The 23,818-nt window shown below is 41.3% G+C and overlaps 1 protein-coding gene across 1 annotated transcript in view; it reads right to left on the reverse strand.

The window, feature by feature from the left end:
* The window catches only part of furina (furin (paired basic amino acid cleaving enzyme) a), a 74,663-nt gene extending 52,036 nt beyond the window's left edge, over positions 1-22,627 (reverse strand). The window contains exons 1-2 of the mRNA XM_079162647.1: positions 22,590-22,627; positions 16,574-16,909 (exon numbers count right to left, since the gene is read on the reverse strand). Of these exons, the coding sequence (XP_079018773.1) occupies positions 16,574-16,783 (210 nt within the window). The 5' untranslated portion in view covers positions 16,784-16,909; positions 22,590-22,627. The remainder of the gene's footprint in view (positions 1-16,573; positions 16,910-22,589) is intronic.
* Between the last annotated feature and the right edge of the window lie 1,191 nt (positions 22,628-23,818).

Genomic DNA, 23,818 nt, shown 5'->3' on the forward strand with positions numbered 1-23,818 from the left:
ATCTGACTCTGAACCATAAATCAAAACCCACGCAGTAGGCATCTATAGCAGAGCTCCCGTCCAGGTCCCTCCACACCCATGGACCACCCACACAGCTGTTACCACTCGTGTTGCCTGAGTAGAACTCTTAAGACTGTGGTAGCGTGTGCAAACTGATGATCGACAGCTCCCTCACTCTGCTGTTAACTTTACTGTACGACATTTCACACCATTGTCATCAGTTCATAGGGTTTGGTGGCATCAAGTGGTTTTTTTTGTGGCATATGCTGGAAATCAGTCAGTCAGTCATCAAAACATTCGCCGATTAGTTCTTTGATAATAGACTACGAATCATCATCGAAAAAATAACATAAACTCTAATTATATTACGAGGAAGTAGTGCTGGGCGGGAATTCAATGTGATAATTAATCACCTTTCAATGGAATCATATCGTAATGATATATAAAGATATCGTGAAACACAATTATGTTATCCAAGTTGATAAAAACAAGCACATAGTGACTCAAATTTCTCAAAAAGCGGATATTTTTGCACTAAAGATCTTAATAAAATGAGGAAATACTCTTTTCATTTGTCAGGTATTAAATTCAGGAGTAAACAAAAATAGGCTTTACCTTGTAGTTATTGTTATTGAATATTGATTTGTTTAATTACCAGAAGATATGCTATATTGTGATATCGTTATTGAGATATGAAATGACCAATATCGAGATAGATGTTGGCCATATTGCCCAGTCCTACTAGGAAGTACATTTTTTAGCAAAGAATCACATCTTAAAAGTTCTTCATGTTTTGTATGTAGTATTTCAATTTGTAAAGTCACTATTAACTACAGCTGCCAGATACATGTAGTGGATTCAAAAGTACAATATTTCCTTCTGAGAGGTAGTGGAGTGCATGTGTAACATGTCATGAAATGGAAATATTTAAGTTAAGTACATGTACGTGAAATTTGTACCTCAGTACAGGGGTTGATTAAACATACTTTGTTACATTCCACCACTGCCCATAGTGACACACACCAAAATGTATCCACAATAAAATCATTAAAGAGAGACAAAAAAAAGCATTTTTAGTCAACAAACTGTTTACTCCACTGACTCATCCAGTCTTGTGTACCCTGCTTTTCCCAATAAGTATGTGTGTGTGTGTGTGTGTGTGTGTGTGTGTGTGTGTGTGTGTGTGTGTGTGTGTGTGTGTGTGTGTGTGTGTGTGTGTGTGTGTGTGTGTGTGTGTGTGTGTGTGTGTGCCCTGTGGTGGCATTTCAGGTCACACTTTCCACGAAGGGCAGCATTCCTTTCTCTTAAAAGAGTCCGGTCCAGTCTGAAGCTCGGAACACAACGACTGTGTCCAGCTGCCAAAACTGCTGGATTCATCATTCTGGCTGCCCAAACCACACCGCTGCTGCTGCTGCATGGTGGCCGGGACAATGACAGGAAAGCCAGCCGCAACCGTTTCCTAGAATCTGACAACATCAACAACATGATACTCTGTCCTGTGGAAAGTCTCAAAATCTCTGATGAGGATCCGTCTGATTTTCAAGCCAAATTTGTAAAATGTTTTCAGCTTTCAGATATTTGTAATGAATTTGAATAATTTCTATATTCATCTGTTTTGGGATAAATGTGTTTCTTTCCATAAATGTACAACAGCAGAATGAGCAATGGCAAACTGTAGTTTGTGGTTGCCCTTCATGTCTCTCTCAGTGTTTTAAAACAATGCACGATTCCTGTAACCTAAGGAAACACCAGTCTCTCAGAGTCGCTGTAAGTTGGGACAGTCTCCAAATAGACGAACATGCCGACCTGGTACCAAAATAAGGATAATAAAAGGTTCCAGGCCGTGTTGTGTGTGTTGAGGGAGAATGCGAGATTCTTTCATAAACGGCTAGTATTATAGGTCTGGGAAGCAGTGGGAGGCTGGCTGTTTTCTGTGGACTAAACACTTGAAGCCACTTGTTGGGAAAGCTCCCTCAAAGCTCAAGTCAGCACAGGACTCAGCTCCTTCCAAAGCACCATAATTGCAGTTCTCCTGGTTTACTTTGCGTATTAGAAAAGTCAATGAATGGCGGCAGCAGACTCTCAGGGAAACCTGGGAGCTGGAGTCCCTCCTCTGTGCCTCAGCAGTGTACATCTGGACTCAAGCCCTGGGAACGAGAGCCAGTCACTGAGGCTCACCAGCTATAGCCACCACAGTATCCCGTCCAAAACATTGGTAACATTCCATGAACTGGAGCAGCCTTCAGAGAAGCAGATGGACACTCCTCACAAAACAGCCTCTTCAGAGTTTCCTGTGCAGTTGGTTTCCTGTATATTGTGTTAAATATGGCAAGTCGAGAGAGGTGGTTGTATGGCAGTTCACTCCTGAGCAAATTCCAACATCGGCTCTAGTACATTGCCTGCGTATGATAACATTTATTTGGATCATAATTTATGGATAATTGAAATGCAGAGCAATAAAACCAGCTTTATGGGTAGAAATGTCCAGATGATCGTAAATTAAATGTTGCCTAAAAAGCCCAAAAGGTTTATTTGTTCTAAAAACACACAAGTAAGAACGCCTTCCAAAATTCAATGAAATCACACACACACACACACACACACACACACACACACACACACACACACACACACACACACACACACACACACACACACACACACACACACACACACACACACACACACACACACACACACACACACACACACACACGAAGGGGCCCGTTGATAATCGAATAGTGTAAATCATTCGCTATATAAAGACAAAATGCTAATATGTGCTTTCCAATGTTGTATCACTGTGCACCAAATATCTTTGGGTTTTGGTCTGTTGGCCTGAAAACAAGTGATTTGAAGATGTCACCTTGGATTGTGAAGGCCATTTTGTGACATATAGAGCAAACGAGAAAAAAAGACACGTTAATCAATAATGAAATGATAAGTTGCAGCCCTATAGATTTAACCATATTTCACACACACACGCACACACAAAGTACATACTGTATCGTGCCCAATGTGACAGCAAACCCCCACAGTTAAAAATCGACTGCATAAGGAATCCAATTCAGTCAGCCCGGCTTCAGTCAGCAAAATCATCACACACAATAAAGAAGATGAGCTCCGTCTTCAACAGCAGGCACCAGGGATTCAATTTCGCAAACATCTGATGAGGTGGGGGGGGGACTGTAACTCATTGATGCATAGCTTACATCAGCAATAAAATATTCATGAACACTCAAAAAGGCACACGCGCCATCAACGGGTACTGTACACAGACATGATAAATTCCACGTCCTTTGCAACATGGATAGATGACAGAGAAAGAAGCGGGTGTTTCAGAGCCTGTGTCGCTCGACTGTCAAGCTGAAACTACCCAACTTTAAGGACTTTCATAGAAACTGAAGAACACAGATAGACCCGACTGTCACATCAATAAAACAGATGATATAACATCCTGCGAGAACAAAAACTCCCTTCTCAAAAGGATATCAAAAGAAAAAATACCTCTAGCGAATTTGGGAACCATTTCTGCCAAGTTGGCAGGTTACCAAATCATTACTGGAAACATTCAAAAACAAATAAGCACCTACTCAGGGTGCAGCGCTGCGAGGAGGAAACAGCCTGGCGCGTGATTGGAAGAGCTGAAAAGCTCTGCAAAATGAATTTTAAAAAAAAAGGTGCATGAGAGAGAGAGAGAGACGTGTTTGTTTGTTTGATATTCTTCGCAAACACTTTGTGCCAAACAGTATTTTGAAAAGATATATTTGAAGGCATGTGAATAAAAGCTCCTGCATCTGCATTTTGAGGTCATTCAGGCCAAAATAGAAAAAGATACAACCGATGAGAGACACTAGACGTTCCTTAGATTCGACTTTAACCACGGTGCAAAAGACCAGAGTGTCCTGGCAGGCACACAAAACTTACTGCAGGTGTATTTGTACATCATGTACATGACGATAAGGAATGACAGTATAATTATTGTTCACTATTTAAAATGCAATGCTCCAGCAACACAAACCCAGAATCCTCTCGCATAGAAACCTGTTTTTCCTGTCATGTGTAGCTAAACTAACACTACAAGTGATACGGACACCTGATGTGAAATCTAACTCCAGCATCTCTGCTACACTGCAGCACAACCAAACGGCTCAAAAACTGCAGATCTGTTACAACTTAGCAGGAGTCCTGTTCCAAAGAAAAAAAATCCCTTGCTGCAGTCGTAAAAATAAAATAATAAAAAAAAGCTCCACACAAATGCTTCTTTCCTCCCACAATGAATTCTCCATTAGGCTCCTTTTAAAATGTTCACCTCATTGTTTTCATTGTAAAAAGGCTTATCAGATCAAAGCCTGTTTTAAATTGCACCACAAACAGACGCTGCTCCTCCCAGGTCACATTGTGTGCATGTGTCTGCCAGCACGCGGACGCCATGAGGAGGGTGGCTGGTTAAAGACAGGAGCGTCCTGTCCTCGTTACTCCATCACATGAGATACAAGCTACATCCACAGACGGATCTGATACCAGATCAGATGCAAACGACTTAACAATTTAACTAGTTTAAAGAGAAACCATGAAATTAAATGACGCATAAATTAATGACGCAAACATCCTGGTTTTCAGCAACAATGACACATTCACTTGAGGAAGCTGCAGCACCAGACTTTTATCACGTGGTCAGCAGAGCAGATGGGTAGGTTCATTGTTTAACGGCCCCGTGAAACGGCTTCCTTTCTGTAAAGGGATGTGTTCATTTCCTCACACAGATGTAGACTCTTAGTAAAGCTCAGGACCTTACGTTTAAAAGTTTAACCTTATTTTAGTATTTGTTTCTTTACAACACTCTACTGCATTTGTCAAGAATTTTATTCACGCCAGCCAATTTATTCTATTGCCCTCCCAGAAAACCTGCTACAACGAGAGATCTATCATGATCGAGGTATCAAGTTACCTATATCGTGAAGATTTGGGCTATATCGCCCCAAACCAACACAGAGAAGATTATAAACGCCTCATATTGGAATTTAGTTTAATATACAAAAATTAAAACGATTTCTTTTCTTTTTTTTTTTACATGCTTTTTTTTGGCATTTTGCTTTTGTTTAATAGTTGAATAAAAGCGAATTGTCATGTAACGAAAGGTCCCTGTGGCTCTATTGTTAGCACACTTTATCTAAATTTGTATTAATTTGTATCTTGTTGTAAAAAGATCTTGAATGCGATAGTTTTGATTGAATGATTTTTTGATGGAGTACGCTAGATTTAGATTTTAAACTTCTGAAGACGGCTTGCTGTAACTGAAACACTAGCTTATAAAATAAAGCACACAGAGTCGATCTGAACTGCTGCTTTGCAAGTTACTAAACTTTGGGACTCAATTTAACAAATATTCTCTTTATCGATTAAACTACCGCTCATTCTTTTGCTTATTCAATTACTCTTTGAGTCTACGACGTATGAAAGAGTGAAAAAATGTCCATTAAAACTTCCCAGAGCCCAAGGTGACATCTGCAAATGTGTGGCTTTCTACCAAACAAATAGTAATTTAAAAAAAGTAATTATGTCCCCAGTGATGTATGACAAAGAACAGCAGCAAATACACACATTTGAGAGGTTGCAGAAGCTGTTTTTCTGCTTAAAAAACAAGTGAAACGATGAATCTTTTACTTTTCTGTTTCAGCTATACTTGTTTGCTATCAAAAGGTTCATCCCAACAGCAGAGGACAACTCCCCTGCAGTTTATGCGCGTAAGCGACACAACAGGTATAACACATAATACATTTAACAAGCAGATACTTAACCCACAAGAGGTTGCTTGTTCGGTTGAAATGATTACGTGAAGTTACTTTTGATTTCCAGAGCAGAAATGTGATGATCAAACACTACAGCCTACAGCTATTATTCTAACTACAACTAGAATCATACAAGACTCTTAAAAAAGGTATTTTTTCCATTTCAGTGCTGACATTCTTGAAATACCTCAACCTTCTCCGTGTGTGCGTGTGCGTACATGTGCTCATATTGAATAAAGGCCAGAGAGATGCGTGTCCATGTATTTTCCCTCAGAACATCTGGCTCTTGTTACAGCCCCTGTGACCTGTGTGTGGTTCTGCTCCATCCCAGCCCCCATCGCTCCTCTGTGGGGGAGCAGAATAATGACTGAGTGCTGCTGCAGTTCCCAGGACCCCTGGCAATATGGGTGTTCACTCCTTTGCTCTAGGCCGGGGATGGCCTCCTGCTGACCAGCTTGTTGTTTTTTTTTCCCCCCATCTTTCTCTACAGGGTGAGGTTTTGTGAAGGAGAACGAGTGGAGCTAGATATGTGTATGTCATCCTCAGGAAGTCTCCAGTAACACTGATTCGTGCAATGTTGGCCTTTAGTGATATCACTGTGGGGCCGTTTTTTGACAAGATAGCAATTATTGGTTTGAGCTGCGGTGGCCTTTTGATTATTAACTTTATGTAAAAAGATAAACACATACAAGGTAACAGAATGTCATCAGTGGGGACAAACAGAGATGAGAAAACAAATGTTTCGGGCCATTTTCATCTGATACTGTTATAAACAGAATGTATTCTATAGAAATACAGTGTCTACACATATAGTAACTAAAGACTAGAAAAGTCAGCTACCTGCATGCTGCTTAGTAAAATACCTAAAAAGGATGTTCAGAAATCCCTTATATCATAACATCTGGAGGGTTCAGCATCGTATTTGGGCATAAGATCAGACTGGTAGCTTTTCCCCTCGATCTTCTATGAACAAAAATAACACGGTTAAAAGGTGGATCAAATGGAGCAAAGACAATTCTCTGGTTTCCCAACTTGTTTTGCAGCAGTATGAAGTGCGTAGGCGTGACTCTATTTTGCTCCGTGACTCCAAGAACCTGCGACTGATGGATGACAGAAAGACAGACTGAAGTTCACTGCTCTGTTTTTATTCCTCTTTTACAAAGCTTGCTGCGACTGAATCACATTAATACACTCATCTTGTAAAACGTGACATGCATGTCTTTCAGGACCAGTTCCATTATCCTATTTTAGATCAACTTGGCGCTGAGTCGCTCACAAAAGAAAGAAAATCTTGCTCTCTGGAGATTGTGGCCAATTTATGAGCTGCTTCAAAAACAAAGAGGTTGATGCGATGCCACAATCACGAGCAAAGTTTCCTGAGAATACCACTACAGTGTAAATACCGCAGTGCCTTACATAATATATGGAAAATTCAGGTTCAACTCGGGTAGTTATTGGATTTCTGAAATGCAATGTCATATTTTTATCTACTTAAAAGGTTTTCTATACATTATTCAAAGCGTTAATATAGGATGAAACACCTATTATCTATGTAAAGATATATTATCTATGTAAAGATATAGTGGACGAATGTCTACCTGAGAGGAGAAAGAAGCCACTCCCTGTGTGTGTGTGTGTGTTTCTGTGTGTGTGTTTCTGTGTGTGTGTGTGTGTGTGTGTGTGTGTGTGTGTGTGTGTGTGTGTGTGTGTGTGTGTGTGTGTGTGTGTGTGTGTGTGTGTGTGTGTGTGTGTTGTAATCTGAGCTTCTATGTGCTTTGTTGACATAGCCGGGTCGGCAGCACGAGCTTTTTTGTGCATGTGAGCGTGCCCCACTGGTTAGCTCTCGGCCCCCGCTCTGCACTGCGCTCATGAGGCGTTTACAGCAGATAAACCCCCCCCACACACACACTCCCCCATCCCCCCACCGGTTCCCCCTCAGGTGAACACGGTTAGCTCCGTCAGCACCGTTTCCATTGTTGCATCATCAGCTGCGAGCCGCTGGCTCAGTCGATGCCATATTGAGATTCGTGTGGAGGCATGAGATATGCTCTGAATTTAGACATTTTTAAATTTTAGATTTTCACTACATACTGCATTACAATGCAAAGTAGGAGAACACAACATATACGTTTGCTGACAGGGTTTAACAAGGTTTTTGTTTTCATTTACATGTTCTGAATATAAAAAAGATAAATCAAAGTGAAAGAATACTTTCCCAATGCATACATTTTAGATGATCCAAAAAGTATTCTAATACACAGTATCAGCGCCATCGTTTTGTGATGGGGTAATGGTTTAGGATTTCATTTTGGGTACATCGGCTCCAAAGTCCTCTCAATACAGAAGTCTCCGGTAGAGCAAACAGGATAAGTCAATCTCTGCAGTTCATTAACTTCCAAAGAAGAGCAGCTGGCACCGAGATGAAGTGAGATCTAGGTCTGCTCAGTGAGAGAGAGGCCAGAGCGAGGAATAAAAGGAGGCTCTCTCATTGACAGCAACACAAGCACCAAAGGCAAAGAGACCAAAGAGAGAGATGAGCAACTCTGCCGATCATCAACCACAGCGAGATGAGAAGCGATCCCTCCCTGGATAAGAAAAGTTCAGCTTCTTAATTGGTCGGCACCAAACAAGGGCCCACGACCAACTATTCTGACTTTGTGTCTGCAGCGTTATAGTTACTGCACTTCAAAGCAGCCCGGGTCTCTAAAGGGACGTGCTACACCGGCTCTATAGAGCTGCACGCTCCGCTCGAGCCATCAGCTCTCATCGGCTAAAGTAGGCCACAGCCACAGCACGTTAAAGATTAATGAAGATATTGAAAGTAAACCAGCTTACAAAACATGCTTAAGCATAATGAAATATTTAGAGGTGGCAATCTATACAGCTGGTGTGTTTGACTCAAGGACCCTGGAAAGGCCCTCAGGGTATAGTAACATATCATGGATGAATAGAAACAGTGATGCCGTTTCAATAGCTGGTTTCTGTCCAGGTGTGTGTGACATTTACACTACATGTCATGTGTGAGCCTTCTTTTAGTGTTTACCGTGTGAAGATGAAAAGGTATTTGTCATATTCACAATGATTTAGTGACGTTCGCTCTAACAGCCGACTCTAAATCATCGGTCCACCGCGTGTCCCAGTTATATTAAATGGGCTGTGCTTTCCAAGTTAACGGCTCTTTGTGCGTTTACATTAGAATATCCTTAAATACATCTTTTTGTATCGCCTCCAGAGCATAAAGTATTGCAAATGTTAGCTGTCATAAATTAACAATAACCCTCTCAATAATAATTAATTCCAGAAAGGCTATTTTCATTTTTCATGTGGGCGTATTTAAATGGCACGCCTGCTTTTGTTGAGGGAACCTTATTATTCACCTCAATGCTGCTGCTGGGAAGAAAAAAAAACGCAAATAAGTCACAGTCTTCGTGACATTTTCAAAAGTTAATTTCACACTTTGGTACAGTTAGAAGTTGGATGAAAGCATCTTGTTAGGGGGATAAAGTTAGGTTGAGAAGCACAGAAAAAGTGCTTTGTGCAGGCGTTGGCGAGTCTCGCTTCTTGGCAGATGACACGGCGGCAATGCAGCACAAAACAAGAGGAAACACCTGTGTGGCATTGAACAAATCATGCAGAGCAGCTCATTGCAGCACTCAGCAGGCAGCTCCTTCTCCAATCATATCTTGTCAGAAGATTTTCCAGCAAGTGTCTTCAACCTCCCCCCCCCCTCTTTCCCCCGCAGTTGATTGCTTCACTTCGCCAGAGTCCAATTATGAACTCCATACCGTCAGCCTCTCATCTCTGGTGTTTTTCAATACAGTCTGGTTGTACTCTGCAATGAAGTTTCATCCGAGAGAAGGCTGAAAAATAACACTTATCAGGCCGAGCAGGACCAACAGTTTAGCAGAGCCTCGAAATTGAGGTGTTGCAGTTTACGCAATAATGTCTCCACAGTGGAGACCTTAAACAATTACCAATTTTTGGAGGCCAGATAAGAAGCGACAACTTCATAACAGAGTAGCGAGACCAGAGATTCAACAGCCTTTTGTTACATTCACAAAGTGATTATTTCAGGTTCCAAGTCACCAAACAGTTCCATGTATCAACAAGGATGAATCGTCTTAAGTCAACAAAACACGCCTCCACCTTGCTACGCAAACTACATACAAACCGCATTATTCATCTGAGCTATACAATTAATGGAAGCATTCAATGCCGACAACACAGGTTAATGGATAAATAAATAGAGACATTCCTCATGCCCATGGGGTTTGACTTCTGTAATCATGTTACGACAAATATAATATGACAGAATAATAGCTGCTGTGATTTCAGGACAAACAGAAAACTGACTACAAGCCAATCAGTCGAACAACTCGTGCTGCTCAACGAGTACCGAGTTGCAGACGTTGTGGAGCAGCTTAGCTTAGCTTAGCATAGTTTAACCAAAGTCCGTCTAAATATACATTGAAATTCAAATCAACTGCGACAGAAAAGTTGGTCCAGGCAGATTATATCGATGAGAGACTTGATATTGTTCGAGGATTTTAAATGTATTTATTTTTAAATGTTTCTTTCTGGGAAAGATGCACAATGGCATACTGACTGTTACAGCCTGGTCAAATGAATGGTGTATCAGTCTACTCACATGTCTGAGTGAATCATTTATTAAAATGTTTTTGCATGGAAATATGATTTAAAAAGCACAACAAGTCACATGCATATGATGTCACATTATGTGGATATTTAGGTATTTGGCAAAGACAAAAGACTTTTCATTTAAAGTAGAAACATATGGGAAACACAATCAAATGTGGAAGTAAGAGATTAGAAGTTCAACCCTCCGCCATTTTGTTAACTACTTTTCTTTTTGTTGTGGGCTAGATTAAAGTGCTGACAGAGGTTTCCTTTAAGTTCAGTGCGTTGACACGAGTTACAGATAGGAGAGAGCCTTCATCAGAACTACAGATAATATCCGTCTCTCTGGCTCCTTCTTTAATCTTGTGCTGAACAGAATATTAATAACCTTCATAAAAAGGGGCTAACCACTTCAGACAGGAGGGAAAATAGGCCAAGATGGTGCCACGGAGTACAGTGGGGGCACAGTATGCCAAACACAATACTCCCTTACATGCAAAGCCCTGGGGTGGGGGGGTGAACCAGCAGAACGAGCTTTGAAGGCACTTGGCCTCTAAATATGAACACGGACGGTTTAATCCAACACTAGTAACCGAAACCACTGCTCACCAGAAAGGAAGTGACACGCTTCTGAGAAGTGCTCCATTTTACTTTGAAGTGAGAGTCTTATAGAGGACTTGTATACATTTATTCAAGGTATTTATTCATTCACAACCTCTGGTTAAGAATAATCAAAGAAAATACGATTTATTTTGCATTCTCCAGACATTGTGTCACGTAAATGGAACACTATTTTTGTTTTTTCATGAGTGAACAATAAACCTGTTTCATATTCCAGGAGGAGGAAGCAGGAAACAAAGACACTTTCTTCGAAATGGTGCCATTGACACCTCTTATACAACACTTCCTCCAGACACGGCTCTGTGCAGGTAGACTTTCATCAACAACGTTAACAACTAAGACGAAATCACTCCAGCACAATTTAAAAGTTGTTTTGAATGTGATTTTTAAGCTTTAGTTCTCAACAATAAAAACACAGTAATGTCATCGGTTAATTTTTAGATTTAGAAGATTAATACAATGAATCCAAAGGCTGCAAGTTGTGCAACACAAGGTAAGGCCATAAAGTCGTCCCGCAACATTGCAAAGAGCGAGTTAAATATTCAGACTCCGTCATCTTCAGTAAGGGAACTTTCATGAGCTGCATACAAGATGGACGAGATGGTGAAAGCCTGAGGCCACAGACAGAGAGGCACAATGTTTCAAAACACATGACTGACCTAAAAAAAAAAAACACACAAAAAGTATCCATCTCGCCGTAAAAACCAGCAGTCGACGGGAACAGATCAAATAACAAAGGGCTGCTTTTGTTGTAACAGTATAAAAACCAACTGATTTGGTTTCAAATTAATCCTTTGATCTTGTGGCTGTTTGATCCATTTCACAAACTGCACTATAATGATTCTTAAGAAGTATTTAACTTGTGTCAGTCCTCCTTATCAAATCACTCCTTACTCCTAATGACAGTCCCTCTAATCCCATTTCACTATTTATTTAAATACCGGGTGTAAATGGAGCCGCAATTGAACCAGACGTAGCACCAAAATGCGAGTTGCCCCGGAAAAAAAACTGCAGAGCAAGCCCGATGATGTGGGCAAGAAAAAGGTCTTTAAAATGTAAAATAACCATCCGGAGATGCAAGCTGGCAGTTAATACCCATTTAGCACAGTGCGAGTCAGCCTTTTCTTCATTTTATTACTTTAACTTAGTTTTAATTATTCCCCTTGTTCTGAAATGGCCCTATAATGTACAAGTCGAGTCAAACTGACTGCATCCCATTTGCACACCACTTGGTCACGGCACCCTATTACTTTGAAAACAGATAGTCCGGTTCATTTCAAGTGCATTCATATTTATATTCTTTACTGGCGTCACTTATTGCAAAGAGAGAAAAGGGAGGAATTCTAAAGCCCAGTGACAACTGAGTGAGGGACGGAGCAGAGAGGGTTTTACATGATTTGCTGCCGTCAGAAAATGTTGCTTTAAAGTTTCCTCTTTGACAAACGACCAACCCCGCTGTCACACTGGCTAGCTGGCCTTGATTGATGAGTAGTGACAGCAGAAGGAAGAGACTTGCAAAGTGACTTTTGCTTTGGCCCCGACACACCAAACCAACCGTAAAGAACTCGCATCAACAAGGACGGACAGATGCATTACATCAGCCGGATGACTAGCCAGTTTTCTGTCTTCCTATTCAATCCAACCAATTACTTTCAGGTCACAGCAAATCTGACTGAAAAACAGCCATTACTGCTGCTGCTGCTACCAGCAGACAAATACGGAGAAACCACACGAAACTGATGAATAAAACTAGTTTACCAAGTCCCTGAATTGAAGGAAAGCATCTTGAGGGCAGTAACGAGTTAACTTAAATAAATTCATTCGTATAAATCGTGGCAAGCTGAAACAATTAGTCAATTGACAAAAACATTAGATGCCAACTATTGTGATAATCGAATATCCGGTCATGTTTCAAGTAAGAATTATGAGGCGTTACTGCTTTTTATTATCTTTAGTCTAGATCATAGTGAAGTTTAGCATCTTTGGGATTTTGACTGCTGTTGTTGACTGATGGGCATTTATGACATTATAAAAACAAAACAATTAATCTATAATGAAAATAATCATTAAGCAGCAGCCCAAAGCATAAAGACACATATCACATAGCAGTTAAAAGCATTTACGTTACATTAAATCTGCATAGTATCACCAATGAGCAAAATCACGTGAGAAAACGATCTACTCAACATGAGCATTATATGCTGCATGTGTCATGATGGTGGATTAAACAAAGTGACATGTTTAGGGTGCAGAGGGGCAGAGGGTATGGACGCCATAGTGTCAGTGGGCTGAGCGAAGGGGGATAAAAACAACCATCACCAGAGCGGTAAAACATGCCCATCTGCAGTCTTTGATCCTCCCCTCAAAGCACTGCCGCCTAATGCCAACACCTGCACACACCAGCAGAGCCAGACGGAGAGCTCACACAGCAACTTTCACCCCCCCCCCCCCTGCCCCTCCCCCTCCCCCTCCCCCTCCCTCACAGCTGTAGGCAAAACAACCTTAACAGATTTGTTTGTTCCCAGCTCGAGAGGCTTCATTTTAACCAGTGACTTACTGGAATGCAGTGACGAGCATCGTTTATTTTTGTCCTCACTCGTGGTTACGCCTCACCTTTCAAAGTTAATGAGCAGAAAGAATGCATCAATAACATGCCGAGGGCCGCACGGATGAGACTGTTTCATGTCATTTATTCTGAGGTCTATCACGGCCTTGTCATGTTGCCAGTCCTTATACTGCACGTGTCAAAGCCTCCTGAAGCCTGCGTCTAAAGAGGTCAACTTAATTACGGCTGCAACCAACAATTGATTTCGTTATCCGTGAATGTGTCGAGTATTGTCTCAAACAATCAATGATCGGTTGGTCTGCGATGTAAGACAACGGTAGAAAATGCTCATCACGGTGACGTCTTCAAGTCGTCATAATTGAGGATTAAAGAAACCCCACAAAAATCTCACATTTGAGAATACATTCAGAATAATAACTCGAATTGATAAATTCATTTTGAAAATGAATCTCGTCTCCACCACAGACAGCTCCTCAAGTAGAGGAATAACTTGCCCGAGCACAAAGTGGTTCTTTCCTCTAGCAATGAAAAGAGATCCGGCTCATGAATTTCTGTTTGATACTTCAAAATGACTTTTTCATTTGCCGCCATAAGCGTAACACATGCACATCAGAACATATGTCATTTGTGAACATATTGTATTCATTTACAAAAAGGGACAGTGCACAGCAAGTAACAAGTCAATATAAAGAGTTAGCTCATTTTCACCTGTAGTCCCTGGGGAAGTTATTACAAATGAGTATAATAATAGCTAAGGTTATCAATATAGTACAACTGAATACAGCACAACGCGATACAACACAATGAGACAGATAAACACATTACGAAATTAGCAGATGTATGTATTAAAAAATGAGGGTACGTAACAGCAGTGCGAGAGATACGGTAGTATTACTCATGATTTTCTTGCAAGTTTGGGTTGCTTTAAGCCATCTTTTGAGCTTATGTTTAAAGTGAATTAGTGCTCTCTAATAGGAAGACTATTCAGTAGTGGTCGGGTTGACAAAGAAGACTTTGTTTGCCCAAACTTGGTATATCTGTATTGTACTTCACAGTCCTCTCTGGTTGACGCTGTTGTCCTGCGGCATTTGAGAGAGTTCAAGGTTTTACTCAGCATTTATCCAGCTAACTTTATGAAGCCTGCTCCGTGGGACAGTTCCCTCTTCTGCCATTTCTCCATCTTAAACGCTGTATCGAGGCTAGCTCGTCAAACTAGCGCTGGTCAGAAACATTGGCCCATTATCCTTCCCTCAAAATATCATAAAATGGTTGTAAGCAACTTGCTGAGACTGGCCAAACCACACCGCGTCTGGTATCCAGGACGTAGTTCTGCAAGAACACGGGTGTAATTGCTGTGTGTGTGTGGAGTCCTCACCGTCCACGGGCAATACATAGTTTAAGGATTAAAGTGTGTTGGATTACTCATTAGTCTGCATGCTGTGATTCAGAGCACAAATAACATTCCTGGTCATGACCAGTAAGACCATATGGTGCAAAGCGGAACACGGAAAAGTGCTGAGACGATGGAATTAAAACATGTGCATGAAGAGGTGCTTGTTATCAGAAAACTTTCACATTTCTATGTTGTACTTTATACACACACACACACATCTTTAGTGGGTTGTCACACTTATTGTAATCAAGTCTGAAGGTATACTGTGCAATCTGCAAATTACAGATCTACCACTGCTGCATTTCGTCTAAAAACAAGTTGCGAGCAACAGATGATCCTCAACATTTTAAAAAAGAACTTCTAATGAAGACTAAATTAATGTAACGAGCTTTACAACTCTAACTTGGCAAATTAGTTTGTACTGAGGTCAACCAGGAAGTGCTTAAAGAGGAAGACTTCACTGAAACATAGGAAATTAAGTTTTTAGCCCGATCCAACTCTTCAGTCAGGAGATAAAATCATTCAGGCCTGGTGTTTGGAAATTTCAACCGTTTTAATTAAAATTTAATAAACGATTATTTGAAATCAGTCTGAACTGTATGATTTTTAAACCGGGAAGTAAAAGTGCTGTGCCTTGAGTGAGAGTGAGAGCACTAGATTTTAGTGTACGCCCACAGCTCAAGTGAAGTTTACCTCAAAGAATCACAAACTCTCTCTGCTGCGTTTAAACATAACAGTCTGTACTATAAAAAGCTGAATCTTTTCAATATCAGCATCTGTGTGATCCACATCAATACATAAAACACAAACATAAATCCGTGAAGCCTTTGTAGGGTTCAGTAGTCTTTGAAACCGTTCCCAGCTGGAGACGTAGTTGTGGCTGTGTGGCTTTAGACTATTGTCATAACCGGTTCACTAACAAGCAAACAACCAGGATGGAAAAAAAAATCTATTGTTGTGACATATGCGTTTGATCAGTGCATTGGTACAAAAGCACCCTGCTTCTTGCAACACCACTGCCGCGAAAAACAATGTTCAAACTCAATGAGCTGTAAAAGATCTTTTTTTATGACGAAGTGACAAGCTGTTTAGTACCTGGTGATCACATCTACAGTCACACAATAGGGTGAATATTGGGCTTCACTGCAACAGACTACACAGAGAAATAAGATCAGGAATTATAAATACTTTAAAAAGATTTTAGTGTTTTGTCTTTGGATGGAAAAAGAGAAGCCATACTCCGACTGTATCATGCTCTCTGACAGCTGAGCCAACAGGAAACTACAATAAAGTGAACTTCAGAAATAACAGCACATCTGGACATTGATGGGATATAATAACACAAAAATGAAAAAGTCAGATATTATGCACACTGTCTAATAGCAGCAAACTCACCTTTTATGCCACCTTTCAGGAGGCCGATGCGTCCTAGGTTTGCCTAGTCGAAATGTAGTTTTATTTTCCACATAAGGCTCCTGTATCACCCCTGTTCTTAAGTGCTTTCTCATATCTAAACATTACACCGATGCAAATGCAGGATAGAAAAAAAATCATATTACTTACATGTCCGTAATTGATGAACCCATGTTTACTGGCAATTTGCTGAGCTTCCTCCTGACCTCCAGGTATGTGGACAGCCCATGTGTTGGTGTAGACCTTCTGACCCAGTGCTGGTTCCAGCCCAGAAACCAGCAAGACCAGCAGAGGCCCGAGCAGCAACTCCAGCAGCCGGAGCCTGCGGCCTACAGAGGGACACGGAGGGCCAGGAGCCATGGGTTCTCCTAATGCAGAACAGTCTCTGAGCACGGCGTCTCTCCGACGGGCCGGGGCTGCCGACGGTGCATGCAGGTGCACGGAGAGTCAAAGAAGGGAGGGGTGGGGGGGGCAGTCACAGCTCACCTGACAGGAAACAAAAGAAGAGACGACGGTCATTTCTAGTGACTGTAAAACTGAAACCCAAGAGAAGACTGTAAACCCTGGACAGGTCAAGACCCAAGAGGGAATCTATTCACAAGAGGCCGAACAAAAAACTTCTCACTTCTCACTATAGTTGCTTCAATATTTGGAGGAAACAAGGAAAAGAAACAGGAATAGGGGGAATGAACTGGGAGTGACTGTTCCAGATTTTAAGATACTGACATGTCAAAAATAAAGACAAAACACATTAAATAACATCTGAATCCGTTTTGTTCGTGAGGAATAACAGCCACACCGACAGCAGTTTGAACCAGACGTACAGCCCAGCTAAGTACAGGCATCTGATAATCCCACAGGAAGCAGCGAGCGGGGCGCCAAGGCCGGGCCTCGTGTTGTGGACACACACACACACAATTTGGCGTGTACGCTCCCGTGGGAGGATCCGGTAGATGAAGCTTACGAAAGAAAAATGCTTAGGTGTACTGGGTTTGCCTGCAGAGGTGAGAAGTGTGGCTGGAAAAGCCAGACTACGCCCTGGATGCCGAGAGATCACAGCAGAACCGGTCTCACTCCGAGCTGAAGTGGCCACTCAACAGTGGAGCTTAAATTCCTGAGACGGTCGCTGAATGGAACATGGACACTTAAAGTGTCAGGGGAAAAATGTTTGACGACAACATTGAATACCTTGATTTGAGCGTGGGTAGTTCTTTGCAGCTTGCTGAGTCATGCACTATCGACAAGCTGTAGGAAAACCCAAACTTCTAAAAACACAATCTTATGAATCGGACAAAGCAATCTATCATACGAGTTTGGCTCCAGAAGCCAGAGCTCATGGTGTAAAGGTTGCGGTACCTCCTTACTGTGGTTTCAAGCCAGACGGTCAGCAGGACCTTCAGTCAGTTGAGACTATTATCCACAGTAATAACTCTACTGTAAGCCCCGAGTGGACTGAATACAGCGCTCCTATTCTGCGTTTGCAGTCGCACTTATTCTCCTGATTCCAGTCTACTACGGGACAGGGTTTCTCATCACTAGGGACTATACATCAACCGGCCACGCGATGAACAAAACATACTCAGATTTAACTCACTGTGTCATTACGCCACACTCCAAGAGAACAAACAAGCTCCCCAAATGTCCTCTGAACCATTTGTTGTGAAGCAAGAATAATGAGTTTAGAGGTAGCTGGAACATTCATCATTAAAAATAATTGCTCATTTTGTCGCCGGTTTATATTTTATTAGACTAAATACACTTTAAACCCCAGACATAAATTCACAAACCTTTTCAAAAGAGCATCTATTCACCGTTTTATTTCCAGCTGTAAATGACACTTTTGGGTCATAAATTCCTCCATCATCACGTAAAACATGAAGAAGGAATTTTATTTCATTTAATTACACATTTACAGGTATTTGTACTACATATACAACTTAAGATATACGTTGTTTGTTGGAGAAGGGCTACTCTTTTGTTTGCATTTACAATTAAATAGTTTCCCACAGCTTTGATACATCTTTCACTAATTCAAGTATACTAAAAAGCAACGTTTCAGTCATAAAGCATTCATTACTATAAGTTATAAATGGTCTTAACGTAAGAATTACTCTTGCTACACTAAAATAATATCTTTGTGACTTCTTTTTAAACAAATACAGGTAGTGTAGATCGAATCTATCATTTATTACACTGTCGTTACATTTTACTCGCCTACATTGCAGACAGCCCTCGGATGTTTCATATAAAGACGCCCTGTTTGATTAGTGGCAATTCAAATCAATATTTAAATCCACTGAACCCTCTGATACATGTAGAGGAACTGATCAAAATGTTTGGCGGCGTAAAGTGAAAAAGACAACTCAAAACTAGTGACATGACTTGATGACCAATGTAGTAAGTAACAAGTAAATGTCTCCATGAACGACTTTACAGCCTGGCTGTGAGTCGGTACGACAAGCTGCTAACCTCTGCCAGTCATATATAAATAAAACAAGCAACATGTATATCAAATAAAGCAGAACAAATCAGGTGCCATAAGTGTCTCTCAAAGTAGAACTATTTCTAACGTGTCAACCTTCAGTAAAACCCAAATCCCTCCACCACCTTTTTAATTCTTCCATTCTGTTTAGTTAAGCCTCTTTAAAACAAACACAAACAAATCAGCTGAAATTAAGTAGCAAGGATCCACTCCCAACATTAATTACATGATTAATTGTTGTATCATCTGTTCAGTATACAATTGAGGACAAACTGGCTATTTAAGCCAATAATTGTTTACGTTTTAAATCATATTTAAATTAAAATCCGTTGGGAACTGATAAAACAACAGGCAAGATAAAGACAGCGAGAGATAAATCTGGTGGCACAACTCACTCGACGTCGTCCTTGGTCCTTTGATGCAACAGGTAAACAGAGGGTGAAGGTTTGACTTGCAGGCACACGCTGACTTTTAAAGCACCGGCGGCTGTGACCTCATCAGGGCGCTCAGCCAATCAGTGTGTTTAACGTCAGCGTGAAAACCACACGCCACGGAGCAGCAACTGCCAAACTACTTCACTGTGCGCTGGAGCATCGCGCCGCGAGTGGTCCTTAGTGTTACTACAGTAAATGAGACCAGACGGTGATAATATAACAGAAGAAAATACACAAAATTACAATTAGCCAAGTATCATTAAACCCAAAAAAGGATAACAGCCTCATTACCGAACTCAAGTTTACACCTCATCAGTTTATTATTCACATTTTAAATGAGATACAAATGATCTCTGCATACGACCCTTTTCTCATTATCACATTTCTTAGAATCATTGCAGATTCTCTCATTGTGACACACATGAAATCAATATGTCAGTGTGTACCTGATGAAGTAATAATCCTGATAGCATTCGGTTAGTTCAACATGCCACAAACGACACTTAAAATCACATTGCACTTGCAGCTAAATACATCGTAACCTCAGTTTCTAAATTGTGATGTACGGATGTTTTGTGGACGGTATAACTGCATCAACATCAACCTCACAGCGTGTCACACAGGCAGCAGACTACTGGCTATTATTCAGAGATTCAGAGTATCCAGGATACTATGTGGAGGTACTCGTGTTCAATTAGCACTACCCTTAATTACAAAGTCTTTTACAGCTGCACACTCCACAAAGCCTCTATTTTACAAGACATGGTCTTTAGAGGAGTTAGATGCAGTAATCCAACATTCAGACCATTATTATCACAAAGAGTCCACTTTAAATGTTTCCATTGTTTGCTGTTCTGGTTTCCAAATTAGATTTTACATGTTTTTCTTGTTTATTCTCAAATGAGTGCTTACGGTTTAAGTGCTATCCGAATCTGCATTTAAATGAAAAGCATCTTAAAAGCTTGCATCACAGGTTTATAAGATGACTTTCTCTACAAGTCTTAAATGTTTTAAATCTTCTATTCTCGAACATTCTACGTGTTTACAAGACAGGAGGTTGTTTCACAAAGAGACTCTAGATCTGGATTCTGTCCTTTAACTTGCTTTTGAGTATTTTAGATGTTCAACTCAAGTGATAAATACCATGTGGAGATTCATATTCTACAGTTTTCAAAGAGATAGTTATCAGAGATTTGGGCAAACAGGAAGACAGACATTTTTTGTCTTTGTCTTTGTTGGACGAAGCCTCTGGCCGACACACAGCTTTCACTACAAGCTGAATATAAAGCGAGAGCTGAGATATTTAAACATTTCTACTTCGGCGTTTGAATTAGATTCAATGTGTTGTTAATTAAAATATGAACAGCTATTAGCAGAGCTGTGGGACCTCTGTTGGAAGTCTGGAGGTGCTCACAGTAAAAAGGGGAAAAACAGGAAACAAAATGGTGAAAGTGAACACCTCTGGAGAGGAAGAACCGTAGAACTCCAGATCCTGACACAATGAGTATGGACGCCTTTATTCAGGATGTAAAGAAGCAGAAAAAACACCTTTGAGTTTCATATAACACCTCATTCGCCCTGCTGAATGAAGGCTTTTAATAACAACAGTGTATTTTTACCTCTCTGATGGTGTAGGATTTCACCATTTTGCTCTTTATTTAATAAACACACCTGGAAACTAGTTTCAGTGTTTTAAAAGTGTGTCACCGTGACCAAACATTACATCATCACAGGGTACTTGTTCAAAGTATTTAATGTTATTCGCAATCATCTTTGCGAGGTAAGATTTATTTCTTATAATGGGAATCGTCATTGTAAAACCCATTGCCGGTTTAATGGGTTCACTCTCAGCTAGCCTAATTAAAGTGCTTGCAAACAACAAAAAGTAAACTCTGTGGTCTGATCTTATTTTTTCCTACATTTGTTTTGACCCAATCTGTCTTCTTCTTCTTCTTCTTCTTCTTCTGTCTTCCTGCAGTGACGGTCAGCATTAACATATATTTTTCTATTACACTTAAATGGAGTTTGGCCTTTTCAAGTTCAGCTTTCCTGAGATAAGAAGTAGCACGTGCATTTCTATAGATGCCAAGGCCCTGCTCACAACAACTGAAACACATTATCACAGCATACAAGCAAGCGGCCTGACACTCTATCACAACAAGGTGCTTCGAGTATTTCAGCATGCAAGGGGCTACACAACCTGGTTTTCAGTGTGCATCCATAATGATCAACAGCTCCGTGTTGCATCACTGGAGAGGTACAGTTACAGTGCTGGGCGTAGGAAGCACAAACAACACAAGGAGGGCAGTGACACTAAAGAGCTGGAGCTCAGTTTCACTTGTGAAACGATGCTTTTCACAGAAAGTCAGTATTCATATCAATCCAGGTCCATCAGATATGAGAGGACAAACAAAACGGTCCGAGCCAACAACACCAGCTGGGTTCCTGCACTGATTGCTCCTGGTGTCAAAGTTCAGTCCCGAGGGAATCCAAGTGCTCGTGTAATAATAATAATAATAATAATAATAATAAAAGTATGCTGCTGCATGTGTAAACAACGAGGAGGAGACATTATTAACTGCAGTTAACTGGAAAACATCTCTCGCCCCGGCCTGTTTGTGACGCCAGACACTTTAATGCGTGTTGAGCTAAAGTTAAGAGGTTTAAATGCATCGCGGTCGGTTGACTCACCTCACACGTTAAAGTCCGTGACAACAACACGGAGTCATAATGTGGCGGCTGGAGCTGATCCGATGACGAAGAAGAAGAAGAAGACTCCTCGGCTTGACAAATGTGTCTGAAAGTGTCGTGATTAACAAAAACTTGACACCGCTGGTAGGCTGACCTGCTCCGTCTCGCAGGTGCCTCCCCCTTTTCCTCCCCTCTCATCCACCCCTGGAGAACAATTCCGACCTCACATTTTACTACTCACTCAGTCCGACCGAGCAGTGTGGAGCACCGACGACACAATCTGTTTCTCTCTCTCTCACGCGCAGGAACAACCATAGAAACCGTACGCGGCGCAGTAGACGTCACCTCGGCGTGAGTGAGTGAGTGTGTGTGTGTGAGATCCCCGGTTCTTTCACGTACAAACTGACAGCCACCGGGATCGGTAAGACAACAGGGCGGTCCTGTCCCGTCCGGTGTCGGGGTCCCGGTGGTACCAGAGGCAAACTCGCCGACCACGCAGCCCAAACTACAAAAATACAAGCTCGCGCAGACGGGGAAACTTAGAATCCGCTCAACTTACCAGCTTCCGTTCACATCCTGCTCGACCCGGCTCGTTGTTGTCTCTGACCGCGGTGTTAGGACCGACGACGGCACGGCGAAGCGGCTGAAAAATTGATAAGAGAGAATTGCTGGTTATAAATGGTCATGATACCCCTCTGGTGTACCGCTGAGTGGTCCGTACAAGCCCCAGGAAATACGTCACGGCCGTGGACAAAGTGGAGACGAAGCAACACCTACTTACTGGCCAGCAGCGCTGCGACACCGCCACCTGCTGGTCACAAGCGGCATATCACCCTAATCCTCGTAGTGAGGCTGCCAACTGCCAAATAAGATCTTTATTCCCAGATTGACGGCTTGTTTTTATAGTAAAATCGCTTGATGGATGCCAAATAAAATGCCATCTTTATTGACAAAACTGAAGTTGTTAGTAGGCTACACACACAATAAATGAACATCTTTCATAGGGCCAGATCACAACCTGAAATAGCCTTGAGGCACCTATTGACCTCCAGACATTCCTCTCTGCCAATGTGCAGTGCGTATGTACCCTGTCACCTCCAGGTTTTCACCAAGCACAATGTAGACTATACATGGAAGCTTCATTATGTATTTCCCCAGCCCAACCAATGGCCTACTTCTACACTGGAATAAAACTGGCCCCAGGTGTATCAGACACTTTATGATAATTTTATTAAAGTTAACTTTATTCAGAAATATGCACCATATGGGCTGCCCCGGGGGCCAACCATGAACTGCAATGTCATGGTTCAAGTGTGGCTTGGGGACTCATGTCATTTTTTTAAATTTAAGAACCTTTCAAAATCTGTTTAATTCACCAAGCTTTTAAATTATTGTTTTTTTAAACCGTAAAACATACAAAAGTACTTGAACATTACAGTTTCCTTGTTGCCTTGAAGACGGGTTGCATATTATTTGTTGTTTTGCTCCTTAAAAGTCTCAAACCTGACAGCTTAAAAGTTTCATTATGTAGTTGTACCAGTTCAGTTATACTATTGCACAGGCTGACTGTAATTATTGCGCTTTCTTCACTCATCTGGAATGCAGTACCACACTCAAGAAATGGAAAATACCTGCATGCACAAGCGTCAGGAGGGATTATATCCTCAGACAGATACAGCAAGCTAGTCAATAAATCATTCTGGTATTAATTCGTACCCCTCACTATTACGTCTTTCATGTCAACACATTTTTAATAATCATATGTATGCTCTCACATATGCCACACAA

Source organism: Pholis gunnellus (genome assembly GCF_910591455.1).
Source record: "Pholis gunnellus genome assembly, chromosome: 1".
Taxonomy (NCBI): domain Eukaryota; kingdom Metazoa; phylum Chordata; class Actinopteri; order Perciformes; family Pholidae; genus Pholis; species Pholis gunnellus.